Source organism: Nerophis lumbriciformis, linkage group LG02 (genome assembly GCF_033978685.3).
Source record: "Nerophis lumbriciformis linkage group LG02, RoL_Nlum_v2.1, whole genome shotgun sequence".
NCBI lineage: Eukaryota > Metazoa > Chordata > Actinopteri > Syngnathiformes > Syngnathidae > Nerophis > Nerophis lumbriciformis.
This window is the reverse complement of record NC_084549.2, coordinates 44,600,769-44,615,442: the sequence shown is the minus strand read 5'-3', so window position 1 is coordinate 44,615,442 and position 14,674 is coordinate 44,600,769. Positions and strand designations below refer to the sequence as shown.

At 40.1% G+C, this 14,674-nt stretch overlaps 1 protein-coding gene across 3 annotated transcripts in view; it reads right to left on the bottom strand.

Annotated features, from left to right (window-relative positions):
• Positions 1-1,305: 1,305 nt before the first annotated feature.
• bcl11aa (BCL11 transcription factor A a) overlaps positions 1,306-14,674 on the bottom strand; it is a 75,984-nt gene continuing 62,615 nt past the window's right edge. For all 3 annotated transcript variants that reach the window (XM_061963531.2, XM_061963535.2, XM_061963540.2), the window contains one exon: positions 1,306-3,803. In XM_061963531.2, coding sequence (XP_061819515.2) covers positions 1,573-3,803 — 2,231 coding nt within the window. In that variant the 3' untranslated portion in view covers positions 1,306-1,572. The remainder of the gene's footprint in view (positions 3,804-14,674) is intronic.

Genomic DNA, 14,674 nt, shown 5'->3' with positions numbered 1-14,674 from the left:
TCAAATGGCAAATGTGCAAAATTAATTTTTATGCAATTGGGATTGCTGTCAGCGGAGTATTTTACTGCTTTTACTAGATGGACCCTTTTCCCCCTTCAGTGTAAACTTGAAATTTGAAACAATGCAAGAAAGAAGATGGTACTTCCAGGTTGAGTAACAGGTGCTTTCTTGGAAATAGTGTGAACAATCAGAAAAGGTTAAAAGTGAAAGCAAACCAAACATGCTCTCCATTAGCCAAGGCATACTCATTAAAATACCCACCAAGCTGTGGGGTCTGATGGATTAATGTTGGCTGTTGTACATACTGTAGATACCAACCCTGTTTTGATTCAACGCAACATGAAATGAAAGCAAATGCCTCTATTCTCTATCACGCGCACATATTATCAAGTTTGTTGTAGCGTTCTCTCTTTCTAGCTTGAATTTATTTTCAATTCTTTAACGCCTCACTTGGAGGTCATGTATTACTTAATGCTTTGTCCGTTCCGCGCACCACCAATCAAAGCAGCGTCGCAGGTTTGTGCTAACTTAGAGACATGTCACTTGTATCCCTCAAGTTCAGGATTGTACATTACAGATCATTATTTTTCTAAACAAAACAACACATGTTCAGATAACACACAATACAGGTCGTACCATGCTTATCTTGAAACCTGCATACTGAAGATAAGCCCATTCAACATGTACTAGGTAGCTAAATGGTTATTTACTAGAACTCTGAATTTTTGATTATGAGTTGTCACAGTCAGGTGCTTGATGCAAGAACCTTTTGGTGGTGGTTTCAAGAGCCTAATGTGACCCCAAACTTATTCCAGATAGGACTATGGCCAATGTAGTGTTAAGATATCAAAGGCACTCTTTCTTACTCAACCAAATGATAGTACATTTTGAAGTCACTCTCGTGTTATTGAATTTTGACAGTCATTACTTTTCATTTTAATCATAGATCCAAAGCAGTATTTTTTTAGTAACCCTGTGTGAACATAGCATCTTTTAGAAAGATAAGAATAAGTGCATTTCCAGGGTTGCCAGAAGAGGGTCATGGTCATTTTCCATGTAACAACACAAAACTGTACATGATATGTGTTACAGAGTGTCTGCAGCGTGGATATACTGTATCTTCCTTGTCCTTTCTCTTTTTGAATAATAAAAAGAAAAAAAACATAACAAGAGAGAAACAGCAACACATTTATCAACAAGTAACCAACCAGGGACAAGTTTTTTTCTTTTTTTCTTTTTTGATTATCAAAAACATATTATGCATGCTGACAAATTCTTAGAAATGAAAACAGAAAACTCAAAAAATAAAATAAAACACATGTTAATTTATTGCACAAGAAAAAGGCTCAAAATGTCGCCTCAATGCAAGAGTATTGCCCCGATACAGATCATGCATCCAATTGGAAATGAACACAGGCTGTGCTGGTGCAGAGCACATGGTCTTAATCTTCCACCAGCCTAGTGAAAGTTTGGGATGAGTTTTGGGTGTTGGGGCAAAAACTGAAAGAGTCTAGGGATAAACAGGGGGTAATGGCAGACTGCTGCAGGGATAAGGTCCCGTAGTTCGACCCTCTATTCAGACTTTATTTCGGTACTCAAAGGACGGTCACTGTGCCATTTTTTCATGTGTTTCTCCAAGGTGCTATAGACACTAAAGGGCATCTGACAAATGTCACACTTGAAAACATCCTTGCCCACCTGACCATGGGTCTTCATATGACGCGTAAGTTTGGAGCTCTGGGCACAAGCGTAATTGCACAGCTCACACTTGTATGGCCTCTCCCCTGTATGGCTGCGCCGGTGCACAGTCAAATTACTACAATTCTTGAACACCTTGCCACAATACTCACAAGTGTCACTCCTTCGACCGTCCTTAGAACTGGGCCGCCCCGGACCCCCGAGATGAGGTGTGCTTCCCCCGCTGCCTGTACCACTGCGACCTGACATCCCACCATCGAGTTCTCCTGGAGGAGTTGAGAAGCGAAGACTGCCGTTTTCTGAGGAATGCTCGGACGAAGAGGCAAAGGGAGATTGTCTGGAATCCCCAAAGTTCAGAAAAGGATCCTTGAGTTGTCGAGAAGCAGCATAGCCAGCCAGCCACTGCGAGTAGACGTTCTCTGTGTTCGGGATTGTGGGGGTGGGTAGGTCGAATTCTTTTTCCAGTTTGATGCGCTTAGAGAAAGGGCTAAGTGGACTTGGGCTGCCCAAAAGCAGTTTCTTAGAAAGGCAGACAGAGGCGGACTCATTAGGAGATGCTCCGCGGCCGTTGACCGTTGAGATGGAGCACTCCTCTCCACGATCTGTTTCCGGCACTGAAGTAGCCTCACACATCTCCCGATTTTGTGGAAGTCCTCTATTAAGGTGGTGGTGGAGGTGGTTCTCCTGGGCTATTGCATTCCGTTTGTGTGCATTAAGGGCTTCGCTGAAATGCTGCATACTTGCTGCAAGACCTATTCCCTGCATCACCTCAGGGAGTGAGCGTGGAATGGAGCCCTCATCAGTCACGCCTCCCAGTCTGCTTCCAATACCACCATTGTTTTCATGTCGGCGTCTGGCATCAAGGTTCAAGCTAAAATGGTAGCTGTTGTTGTTTCGTCGAGCTGCCCGCTCTCCGTTATGTTCTTCCTCTTCCTCTCCTTCTTCTTCCTCTTCTTCCTCCTCCTCCTCCTCCTCCTCCTCCTCTTCCTCCTCCTCCTCCTCCTCCTCTCCGTTTTCACGCAGCATTCGGTTGTTTTCACATTTTAGCTTGGCCACCACTGACTTAAGGGCGTTGCTTGCACTGCCCATGTGTTCACTGGTGCCAGGCTCTGGAGAGGAGGCAGTCGAAAGTCCATCTTCTGACTTGCCAGTGTTTGGTGAGGAGGATTTGTGCATGTGAGTTTTCATGTGGCGCTTCAATTTACTCGCCTGAGTGCAGGCATGGTCACACAAATGACATTTATACGGCTTTTCTCCTGTGTGGCTTCGCCTGTGCACTATTAGATTACTCTGAAACTTGAAGGCTTTGCCGCAAAACTCACAACACTTTGATTTCATCGGATTGTTGGAGGATGGTGTTGCCCCTGCAGAGTTGAGAGGAGTGGTCGGCGTGGTCTGAGAGCCTACCGGTGACTGCATGGAGCCTGGCACAGGCGGGGGTGTTGCAAGGTATGGAGTTTTGTTCCCCCCTCCACCTCCTGTGCCTATGCTTCCTCCAGCTGTCTGGAATGGCTGGAGTAAGCGCTGCATGGGCCCGGGGCGGCTAGGGGATAGAGGGGGGGTGGACCCTGAGGTGTTACCTGCCAGCTCCCGCAGCCGCCGAGAGAAGTCCATTGTCGGAGGAGGTTCCATGGGAAGAGGAGGATTGAGGCGCAGCACCCTGTCAAAGGCACTCGGGTGGTGGGCTGCCAGCGCCAGCTCTTCTGGACTCAGGTGATGGTGATCCAGGTGGTTCCTTGGAGGGGGGCTGAAGATGGGTGGCGTGGGAGGAAAACGCTGATGAAGCAACCCAGTACCTGGCCCAAGTACACTTCCTCCTCCCACACTGTCCCTTCCCCCTGAGCCTGAGCCTGGGATTCGGAGGAGATTGAAGGGGCTTGCATCAGGAGGCAGATGAAGGCCATGAAGGGGAGGATGAGAAGGGCAATCTGCGCCTCCACCCAGGGAGGAGGGCCCACCCATACGTGGGGTGAGAGGGCTGCCATGTTCACTTTCCAGGTAGATACGGAAACCGTGGGCGTTTTGAGCGTGCTGCAGCAGGAACCAGGCGCTGCCGTAAGACTGCTTACATGTAGTGCACGTGTAGGTTGTCGGTTCTTCTTTGCCTGGAATGACAAAGGAAAATACAGTTGGCTTTGGGGAGACATTAAAGGCAGGTAACCTTAGATCAATTACGACTGCAATACAGTATATGATGAAATTATATACAACTCTGGAACTATATCTTCAGACTACATTATTAATATTATTGGACTGGACTTTTTCATATACGGTATATATATATATATATATATATATATATATATATATATATATATATATATATATATATATATATATATATATATACAGGTGCATCCCAGCAAATGAAAATATCTTTCAACAATTACAATATTATGATAACTTAATTCAAAAAGTAAAACTTAAAAGATATGTATATTTAGATCAACTACACAACTACAGATATATTTCAAGTATGAATTTCTTAATTATGTATTAATTTTGACCATTATATATCATTATGTTTCCAGCTAATAAGAACCCCAAATGTAGGTATCTCACAAAATTTGAAACACATTTTTGAACAAAAATGTACTATTGAAAACTACTGGTCTTGAGTCACTGATTTTTCTGTTGAGTCTGAAATGAACTCCTGAAATCAAATAACTTTTGCATGATACGGTATCTAAATGTAATAAGCTGTGCATGCCTGTGTGCGCGTGCATGTATATATGTGTATATACTTTATATGTATGTATATGTATATATATGTGCATCTGTATATATGTGTGTATATATATATATATATATATATATATGTATATATGTATATCCATCCATCCATTTTCTACCGCTTATTCCCTTCATATATATATATATATATATATATATATATATATATATATATATATATATATATATATATATATATACATATATATATATATATGTATATGTATATATATGTGTATCTGTATATATGTATGCCAGTCAACCTATCCCCAGGTGAATGTTTTTGGAGGTGGGAGGAAGCCAGAGTACCTGGAGGAAACCCACGCAGTCATATATATATATATATATATATATATATATATATATATATATATATATATATATATATATACAGTGGGGCAAAAAAGTATTTAGTCAGCCACCAATTGTGCAAGTTCTCCCACTTTAAATGATGACAGAGGTCTGTAATTTTCATCATAGGTACACTTCAACTGTGAGAGACAGAATGTGAAAAAAAATCCAGGAATTCACATTGTAGGATTTTTAAATAATTTATTTGTAAATTATGGTGGAAAATAAGTATTTGGTCAATAACAAAAATTCAACTCAATACTTTGTAATATAACCTTTGTTGGCAATAACAGAGGTCAAACGATTACTATAGGTCTTTACCAGGTTTGCACACACAGTAGCTGGTATTTTGGCCCATTCCTCCATGCAGATCTTCTCGAGAGCAGTGATGTTTTGGGGCTGTCGCCGAGCAACACGGACTTTCAACTCCCTCCACAGATTTTCTATGGGGTTGAGGTCTGGAGACTGGCTAGGCCACTCCAGGACTTTCAAATGCTTCTTATGGAGCCACTCCTTCGTTGCTCGGGCGGTGTGTTTGGGATCATTGTCATGCTGGAAGACCCAGCCACGTTTCATCTTCAAAGCTCTCACTGATGGAAGGAGGTTTTGGCTCAAAATCTCACGATACATGGCTCCATTAATTCTTTCCTTAACACGGATCAGTCGGCCTGTCTCCTTAGCAGAAAAACAGCCCCAAAGCATGATGTTTCCCCCCCATGCTTCACAGTAGGTATGGTGTTCTTAGGATGCAACTCAGAATTCTTCTTCCTCCAAACACGATGAGTTGAGTTTATACCAAAAAGTTCTATTTTGGTTTCATCTGACCACATGACATTCTTTCAATCCTCTGCTGTATCATCCATGTGCTCTCTGGCAAACTTCAGACGGGCCTGGACATGCACTGGCTTAAGCAGGGGGACACGTCTGGCACTGCAGGATTTGATTCCCTGTCGGCGAAGTGTGTTACTGATGGTAACCTTTGTTACTTTGGTCCCAGCTCTCTGCAGGTCATTCACCAGGTCCCCCCGTGTGGTTCTGGGATTTTTGCTCACCGTTCTCATGATCATTTTGACCCCACGGGATGAGATCTTGCGTGGAGCCCCAGATCGAGGGAGATTATCAGTGCTCTTGTATGTCTTCCATTTTCTGATAATTGCTCCCACAGTTGATTTTTTCACACCAAGCTGCTTGCCTATTGTAGATTCACTCTTCACAGTCTGGTGCAGGTCTACAATTGTTTTCCTGGTGTCCTTCGACAGCTCTTTGGTCTTGGCCATAGTGGAGTTTGGAGTCTGACTGTTTGAGGCTGTGGACAGGTGTCTTTTGTACAGATAACCAGTTCAAACAGGTGCCATTAAGACAGGTAACGAGTGGAGGACAGAAGAGCTTCTTAAAGAAGAAGTTACAGGTCTGTGAGAGCCAGAGATCTTCCTTGTTTGAAGTGACCAAATACTTATTTTCCACCATAATTTACAAAAAAATTATTTAAAATTCCTACAATGTGAATTCCTGGATTTTTTTTCACATTCTGTCTCTCACAGTTGAAGTGTACCTATGATGAAAATTACAGACCTCTGTCATCATTTTAAGTGGGAGAACTTGCACAATTGGTGGCTGACTAAATACTTTTTTGCCCCACTGTATATATATATATATATATATATATATATATATATATATATATATATATATATATATATATATAGTATATGTTATATATATATATATATATATATATATATATGTATAACATATACTGTATATGTACAGATATGAAAGACATGCAGCAAGAACTGCAGTAATATCCATAATTGTAATAGTCTAAAGTATTTATTTATATATTCCATTTATCTATAAAAATACTATGTATATTTCTGTATATGTAATGGTCTTTGGTGGGACTACAAATGCACTTGTAATCTGTTTAAAGAGCCAGACAGTCATTAGTTTGTTTACAAAAAAATGAACAGTGAATGCATTTGGAAACTTAAAATAACATGCTATGTGACAAATGTAAATTTGCAAGCAGTTAAAAAAAATAAGTTTGAAATCTGACACTTTTAAAATGAGGGTATGGCTAACTGTAACCAATACAACTAAAAATACCATCAAAAAACACTCAATAACAGGATATTCATAAAACAGTGGTCAGATGCTAAGATACGAGTTATACAACAGGGATCTAATCTAATCTACTTGAAAAACATTTCTGCAAAGAGGACATATGACGTCTGTCATGGTAATTATTTTTTCATTACCAGCATACTGATCAACAAATATACAGTACAAGTGCTAAATTGTGCAAAGTGTGTTGAATGCAGTGCATTTTGTCTTGTAATCGGTATCTTTCTCCCTGTCTATCCTTTCCCTCACAACAATTGTCCCACATGACCAGAAGAGAGGCTGCTAAATTATGTGTCATTAAAATTGGCACAAATTACCACTATTGAGGCCACCTGCATCAGCTATAACCCCTGAATATCATTTGCATTATCAAGACGAGGCATGGTTAATTATATTCAATCTTTCATTGTTTTACTCTTGTTGAGCAAGTCACTCTCTATTATTAGCAGAGGCCCATATTGAACATTACTGTTATGTTGGGGATGATCCAAAATGCTTTGTGAACCAGTGATTAATTTAAGAGTCTTTTCAGGAATTGAATGTGCTCTGTTGGGCTGATTCCTGCAGGTTATACTCATCGTTTTCTCTCTAAAATGTACGACTACTGTTTTCCTGCAAGGTTAAAACGAGGGAAGTCAATGAAAAAATTAGGCAAAACAAGCGCACAGTGTTTTTTGTAACTCTGAAGCTAATAATATGTTCCTTTTAGGCTGGTAGCTGAGACTATTGTCCCTGCACTCAACAAAACTGTAAAGTTAATTGATTTTAGAGTAGACCGCTCTACTCCGTCTCTCGGTAATATACTTCCAGCAACCACTTCATTAGGGAAACTCCGCTACTCTGAGGTACAGAAATGAAGTGAGAAAGCGGAGTGGAGACAGAGCGATGAAGGCAGAATGCTTGAGATGTGATCGGTGAAATTATCCTTTCAGGTAAACTAAATACAGAATGACAAACATGTGCTATGCGCACAACAGATGAATATGACGGGAAGTAGTGTGCGTGATGTATCATCTGATTCGTGACTTCCAGGTAAATGTCAAAGCTCCTGGTGGGACTGTAGAACAGATACAAGCTCAGTTTCACAAATGTCCTAACACTCAATACCTGCCATGCTATGGTGACCAGCTCAGGCATTAAGCCCAATTAAACCAAGGGCATAGCCTGGACACTTAAGTAGTGCTAGATGGGAGAGGAAGGCAGTAAGGCTGCTTGGCTCGTGTTTCACTCCATTGCGCGCGCGCGCGTGTGTGTGTGTGTGTGTGTGTGTGTGTGTGTGTGTGTGTGTGTGTGTGTGTGTGTGTGTGTGTGTGTGTGTGTGTGTGTGTGTGTGTGTGTGTGTGTGTGTGTGTGTGTGTGTGTGTGTGTGCGTGAGCGAGAGAGAGAAAGAGAAAGAGAAAGAGAAAGAGAAAGAGAAAGAGAAAGAGAAAGAGAAAGCGAAAGAGAAAGAGAGAGAGCAAAATGTGAGGAGAAATAATGACAATGCTGAGCACAAGTGCATTTTATTATCGCAAATGGTGATTTTGAGTTTGGACACAATGCTATGTTGCTAAATTCAATCACTAAAGGAATATGTTTTGCAAACTTTGCAAAAAAAAAAGCTCTATGAAAGGCACGTTGGTAAATAAACGCCTCTCTCACAGTCTCAACTAAGGCCTACACTAAGTCATTAAACCCCTTAAACGAATAATTATTTAGTCTAAGCCCCGTTTCAGCAACACTAAACCAGCGTTTAAGGTCCCCCTCCTCGGACAAATTTTTACACGGCTAAGTGCGCCGTGTATTTCTTGAATCTCCGACACTTAGCTTTGTATGGACTCATTGATCGTTTACAATCTGAGTTCGGAGAGAAAGTGAGGCCAGAAAGACCTCGCCCCACAAAGGTTGTGACGTCAGAAAGAACGCGCCATAGCCAGCTTCATAATAAAGCGGTTTTGTAACTCGGAGCTAACCACTGGAAATATGAAGGCGAGTCATCCAGACATGCCCGTGTTCCTCCTTCTTCTACATGTACAGACGCTTGTGGAAATCACACATGAATACCTTAAAAGAAAGCCATTGCAGCTATTTGGAATACAACACATCTCAGACGGCAAGAGAACTTTCGAATGTCGAGGTCAGCTGTGATTCTACTTAGCGAAAAACTTTGTCCATTTGTCGAAGGAGAGACAAGGAGAATGTGAGCTCCAGTGGATGTGATAAAAAAGGTAGCGTGTGCTTTGTATTACCTGGCCCTCGAGGGAAAACTATGGAAAACAGCGAATGCATTTGGACTGGCAAAGCAGACTGTATCAGTTATTGTCCGCCATGTATGTCGCGCACTCAACGTCTAGGTCCAGAGTATATAAAGTCACCTAAAACGAATGGACAATGAAGGTGAAGGCAAAAGAGTGAGGAGTGTCCTGACCAGATATCTAGATCCCTAGTTTGATTTGATCACATTGTTTACGTGTCTAATAAAGATTTGATTAATTTATGATGTCTCAGGTGTGATTCACTACAATTGGGTCCCACAGCACACTGGATTCCAGTTAATTGAAATACCACAACACTGGATATTGTTCAGATAAGTTAAATTTAAGAACTTGCACACAAAGCAACACTGGAGGTGCCTATGACGTGCGCATTTTCCACGCATGCGGACTACGTCGCGTTGTGCCGGCGGGCGGGGGTCTTAAACGTTGGCATTGTTGTGTGTGGACACGGATAAGGTTAGGTGGGATTTAACCTGGATAACCTTAGTGTTAACGGGGGCTAATACAAAATTGACAGCTTTTCTATTGGATCTTGGGTTGATACCCTGTCTAAGTCGTATGTACCCGTTAGTAACTTCAGGTGTGAAGCAGCGTCAGTATAAAAAAGGCACCATAACAAACATCAATGATACACACTCACAAACATTAGGTAACACAGCCCCGATATCATAAATAATCTACAATAAATCTGTTGGATAGCTAATTTGAGACCTTAAATCCAAGTTAATCAATTATACAATAGATATCCAATGAATCCATTAAAAAACTAACTAAAATGCAGAGTATTAATAACTGTTCATAACTCTGTGTGAAGTTGGTAAAAGGCTGGACATTGCTCTTTTAGTTCTGAGTGAAAGTGACCTGTACTCTTTTGTACCTTTCATGAAAAACAAATCCTCTGCGATACTGCCGGAGCAGCACAACGTCTGAACCCCTCAACCACACTCAGGCAACATCGGCATAACACATCCTGTAGCCAATAATACCAGGCCTTCTAAATAAAAGCACACCAGTAAAATAACATGGTTGCAAAGTAGTAGGCGGTCCTTCCACCCTCAGAAATTCCAGAATGTTTCTTATTTATCAGAAAATCCTTATTTTCAAAAGCAGATGTTAAAAGGTATACTTGACTCACTCACTTTGATAAAGGCAACATGAAGCAAACGTGTGTGCATCTACAATATATGTCCAAAATCAGCAATAGAAGACAAACCCTGCTGTCATGATTTTTACTGTCCATACATGGAACATCCAAATGCAACCAAGTGTGATGCATACACTTCTGTGTTTATGACTATGTGGTACTTGTGTATTTCAAACAGCATAAAATGAAGCCAATCATAGATACTCTCACATTCTCTTTGAGGAATGTACCACTGTCTGTTTGATCTTCAGCCAGTCATTCTGTTCTATAAATTATCTGGATTATTTCTTTCAGGCCATCTGGGACAAACAAACACTGATGCCAAGTCTTGTCCACAATTTGATATAGACCGCCTATAATTTTTAGCCTTGCATTACCGTAAATCCCGGACTATAAGCCGCTACTTTTTTTCTACACTTTCAACCCTGCGGCTAATAAAATGGTGTGGCTAATGTATGGATTTTCCTTCGCTGACGGCCTTGAAGCAAATAGTTTTCATTAAACACATGCAAAGACATTTAAATAGTGTGTTATTGTTTGTGCCATGGCGCCATCTTTTGGATGAGTTTGCTCACTGCAGATGCACCTGGGTGAATGCCTACAAGTATTTCCTGCTGTTTAAAGCTTTGAACCGGAAGTAGGTGTATCTTCTACACGTTTGTAGCATTGCTATTCGTATGGATTTTTCATTCATCACTCCAAATGTTTGTAAGTTTTACAATATAACTAAAACTATTCATACTTACCAAAGCATCACGTGTGATGTCTGTAGGAATGCGTTCATGCATAATGGTACGTGCTAACTTAATGGAATGAAGCTAGCATTGTTAGCATTAGCTAATAAGCTTGTGTCTGTGTTTGTGTAATTACCTTACAAATACATTTTGTTTGTATTGTTCCAGTTTCACAAATTCCTCAGTAAATACACCAAGACGTCACCGTGGAGTTATTGAGTCTGTTTAGCTGATTGGAGAGCTAGCTTCCACAGCTAGTGGGTCCATGACAATGACGTCTGTTTTGTTCAATAAGCCGTTTAACTGCTGTGTTAAAGACACCGTTTGGAAACAACCAAGGTATGTAAATAAACATTTAAAAAATCTTTCTGTGTAAATAACTCATTTCACAACGTATATATGAAAACATTTTTTTTTTTTTAAATGGGTGCGGTTTATATACCAGTGTGCTCTATAGTCCGGAAAATACGGTAATTTAATCCATCTCTAGAAATCCGACTCTTCCCCAATTATCAACCATTTCACTCATCAGGCTTTCTTCTGTTTTTTAATACCTGATGTCCATATTTTTCTATTCAATCAAAGCCCACCCATCCTCTCTTTGTCTCTTCCAAACATCAGTGGATGTGTGGCTCTACCCATCTCTAAGACATGTGATAGTAATTGATGTCATGGAACATTGCTAGAACAGGATTAAGACAGCATACTGGGACTGAGGGACAATGGCCCTTAATACAGTTTGGCATTCATATCTAAGCCTCAGACTTTTAGGTTTTATACTTTATATTTTCATCTGAGCATCACTGTTAACCTGCATCATTTTGAAAACTACACATTCTTCCGAAGTGTTGTCTAAATTCAGAAATGCCTGTTGATCAAGTTTAACCCAAGTCTGTTACAAAAACATGGCCAAATGCAAATGTGTCATTCTATCTGCTGCTCTACATTGGAGATACTTCAAGGTAAATTCAGCCAGTAATTGAGTAACTACCCAACTAATTTCTCCTGGATGACCAAATCCAGAACTGAGAGTTAAAAAGCAAAATGAGACCATTTGTGTCCTGCCAATAGAGTGGAATGCCTGAAAAGACTGTTTTGGATGGAACTCAGCCCATCTTATAAAATACAGCCCAGAAAAATTGAAGGATACATTTTGTAGATTAAAATCAATCCAAAGTAGGTCAATATATGCTAAGCTATTTGGAGAAAACAATGAAATCTTAGCTTTTGTCTTTAATATGACAAAGCAAATCTCTATGAATACAGTACGTAGTAATAAGGGGATTTATTTGTATTATTTGTGTTAAAGGGGCTGTTTGCAACTTGCGCACAGTTAAATTTTTTAAAGCAATAAACATAACAAAAACACCGTTGTCTAGCTTATGTCACCATTAGTGGTTTAATACTACAGATTTGTGTTAAAACGCTTGTGATTTTTCAGAATTACTAAGTTTATGTAATAAAAAAGATTTACCGGTCCGAATAAAATGATCGGTGTTCAAGGCTGTTACTCACCCTCTCACGTCAACACATACGTGCAGGGAGTGCATGCATACATACAAAAACAGTCCAAGAGGAGCAACAAACAATCTGCAGTCATGTTGTTGATATAATAAAATATACATTCAATGACAGCTAACGATTAGCTAACAACACCCTAAGCTAGTCCGCGCACATTTGTTACGTATGTACGTACGTCGTTATGTCATTACGTCCAAAAAGCCGTAAGAGGGCAGAATATAACGCCTAAAATACATCGGAAAGTTAGCGCCACCTAGGCATCTGTGTAAATGTTGCAAACAGCCCCTTTTAAGGCTGTCAAAGTTAACGCGCTAACGAGTAAATGGAAATTTACTTTAACAGCACTTTTTTTTTTTTCATCGCACGATTAAAGTGCCTTGCGTGTGACCCTCAGTTCATACCGTAGGTCGCTCTCTCCACAAGAACAAAGTTATCTTTATCAACTGGTACTGCGAGTTATCACCAGAAATCCTATAGAGAGAGCACTAAAGGACTGGATTAGACCCAAGATGGAAAATGTTTTGGTTCTTTGTGCGTGTGTGTGTCTGTGTCGGTTTGTTTCCCTTTTGTGTGGATTAGTTACAAAAACATAATGTTTAATAAACAGACATTTGCATGAAGCAAACACATTGTTTCGTCCTACGTAGGCAGTACAATTTGATAAGATACATTTATCAAAGATTAATAGTTATTAATAGGGATGTCCGATAATATCGGACTGCCGATATTATCGGCCGATAAATGCTTTAAAATGTAATATCGGAAATTATCGGTATCGGTTTCTAAATTATTGGTATCGGTTTCAAAAAGTAAAATGTATGACTTTTTAAAACGCCGCTGTGTACACGGACGTAGGGAGAAGTACAGAGCGCCAATTAAACTTAAAGGCACTGAATTTGCGTGCCGGCCCAGTCACATAATATCTACGGCTTTTCACACACACAAGTGAATGCCAAGCATACTTGGTCAACAGCCATACAGGTCACACTGAGGGTGGTCGTATAAACAACTTTAACACTGTTACAAATATGTGCCACACTGTGAACCCACACCAAACAAGAATGACAAACACATTTCGGGAGAAATAACACAACATAAACACAACAGAACAAATACCCAGAACCCCTTGCAGCACTAACTCTTCCGGGATGCTACAATATACACCCCCCGCTACCCCCAACCCCGCCCACCTTAACCTCCTCATGCTCTCTCAGGGAGAGCATGTCCCAAATTCCAAGCTGCTGTTTTGAGACATGTTAAAAAAAATTATGCACTTTGTGACTTCAATAATAAATATGGCAGTGCCATGTTGCCACTTTTTTTTCCATAACTTGAGTTGATTTATTTTGGAAAAACCTTGTTACATTGTTTAATGCATCCAGAGGGGCATCACAACAAAATTAGGCATAATAATGTGTTAATTCCACAACTGTATACTGTATATCGGTATCGGTTGATATCGGAATCGGTAATCACGAGTTGGACAATATTGGAATATCGGATATTGGCAAAAAAACCATTATCAGACATCTCTAGTGATTATTCATTTTAATCATAAAACAACACTAGTAAAAATATATTTTGCCAGGGGTGCTGTGCACAATAATTTTTGAGCCAATAATTATGATGTCACACCAATAAATCCATTAATATATTTTTTTAAATGCTCCGATAAAACACTCCGAGGCAAGGTTTCCCATACTCTGCTGTAGGTCGGTTATGGTGACAAAAAAAAACATTGAACTTCAACACATTGAACCTTTTTAGTCACCTGAAACATCAGCATTGCTACAACAGTGTTTAGAAAGCTTCTGAAGACATCTGCAACTAAAGAAGCTGCAAAGAAAGGCCAGGGGTTCGTTGCTTTTGCTGCTGTGTTTAAAAAGTGAAAAAAGTTTGCCAGAATAACCGAAGGCTAGAGCAATCTGTAGTTTTACCAAGGAAATGTTAGCGGTGGATGACCGACTCTTTACCTTCGTTGAAGATACTTTTGTCATATTAATTCAGACAAATCAAGTTTGTCAAAATCCACTTTTAATCAAGTCTTTCTTACTCTAATTACATCTAAATATAAAAAATATTGGATATAAATGAGCTATTGTTATCGCTCGAGA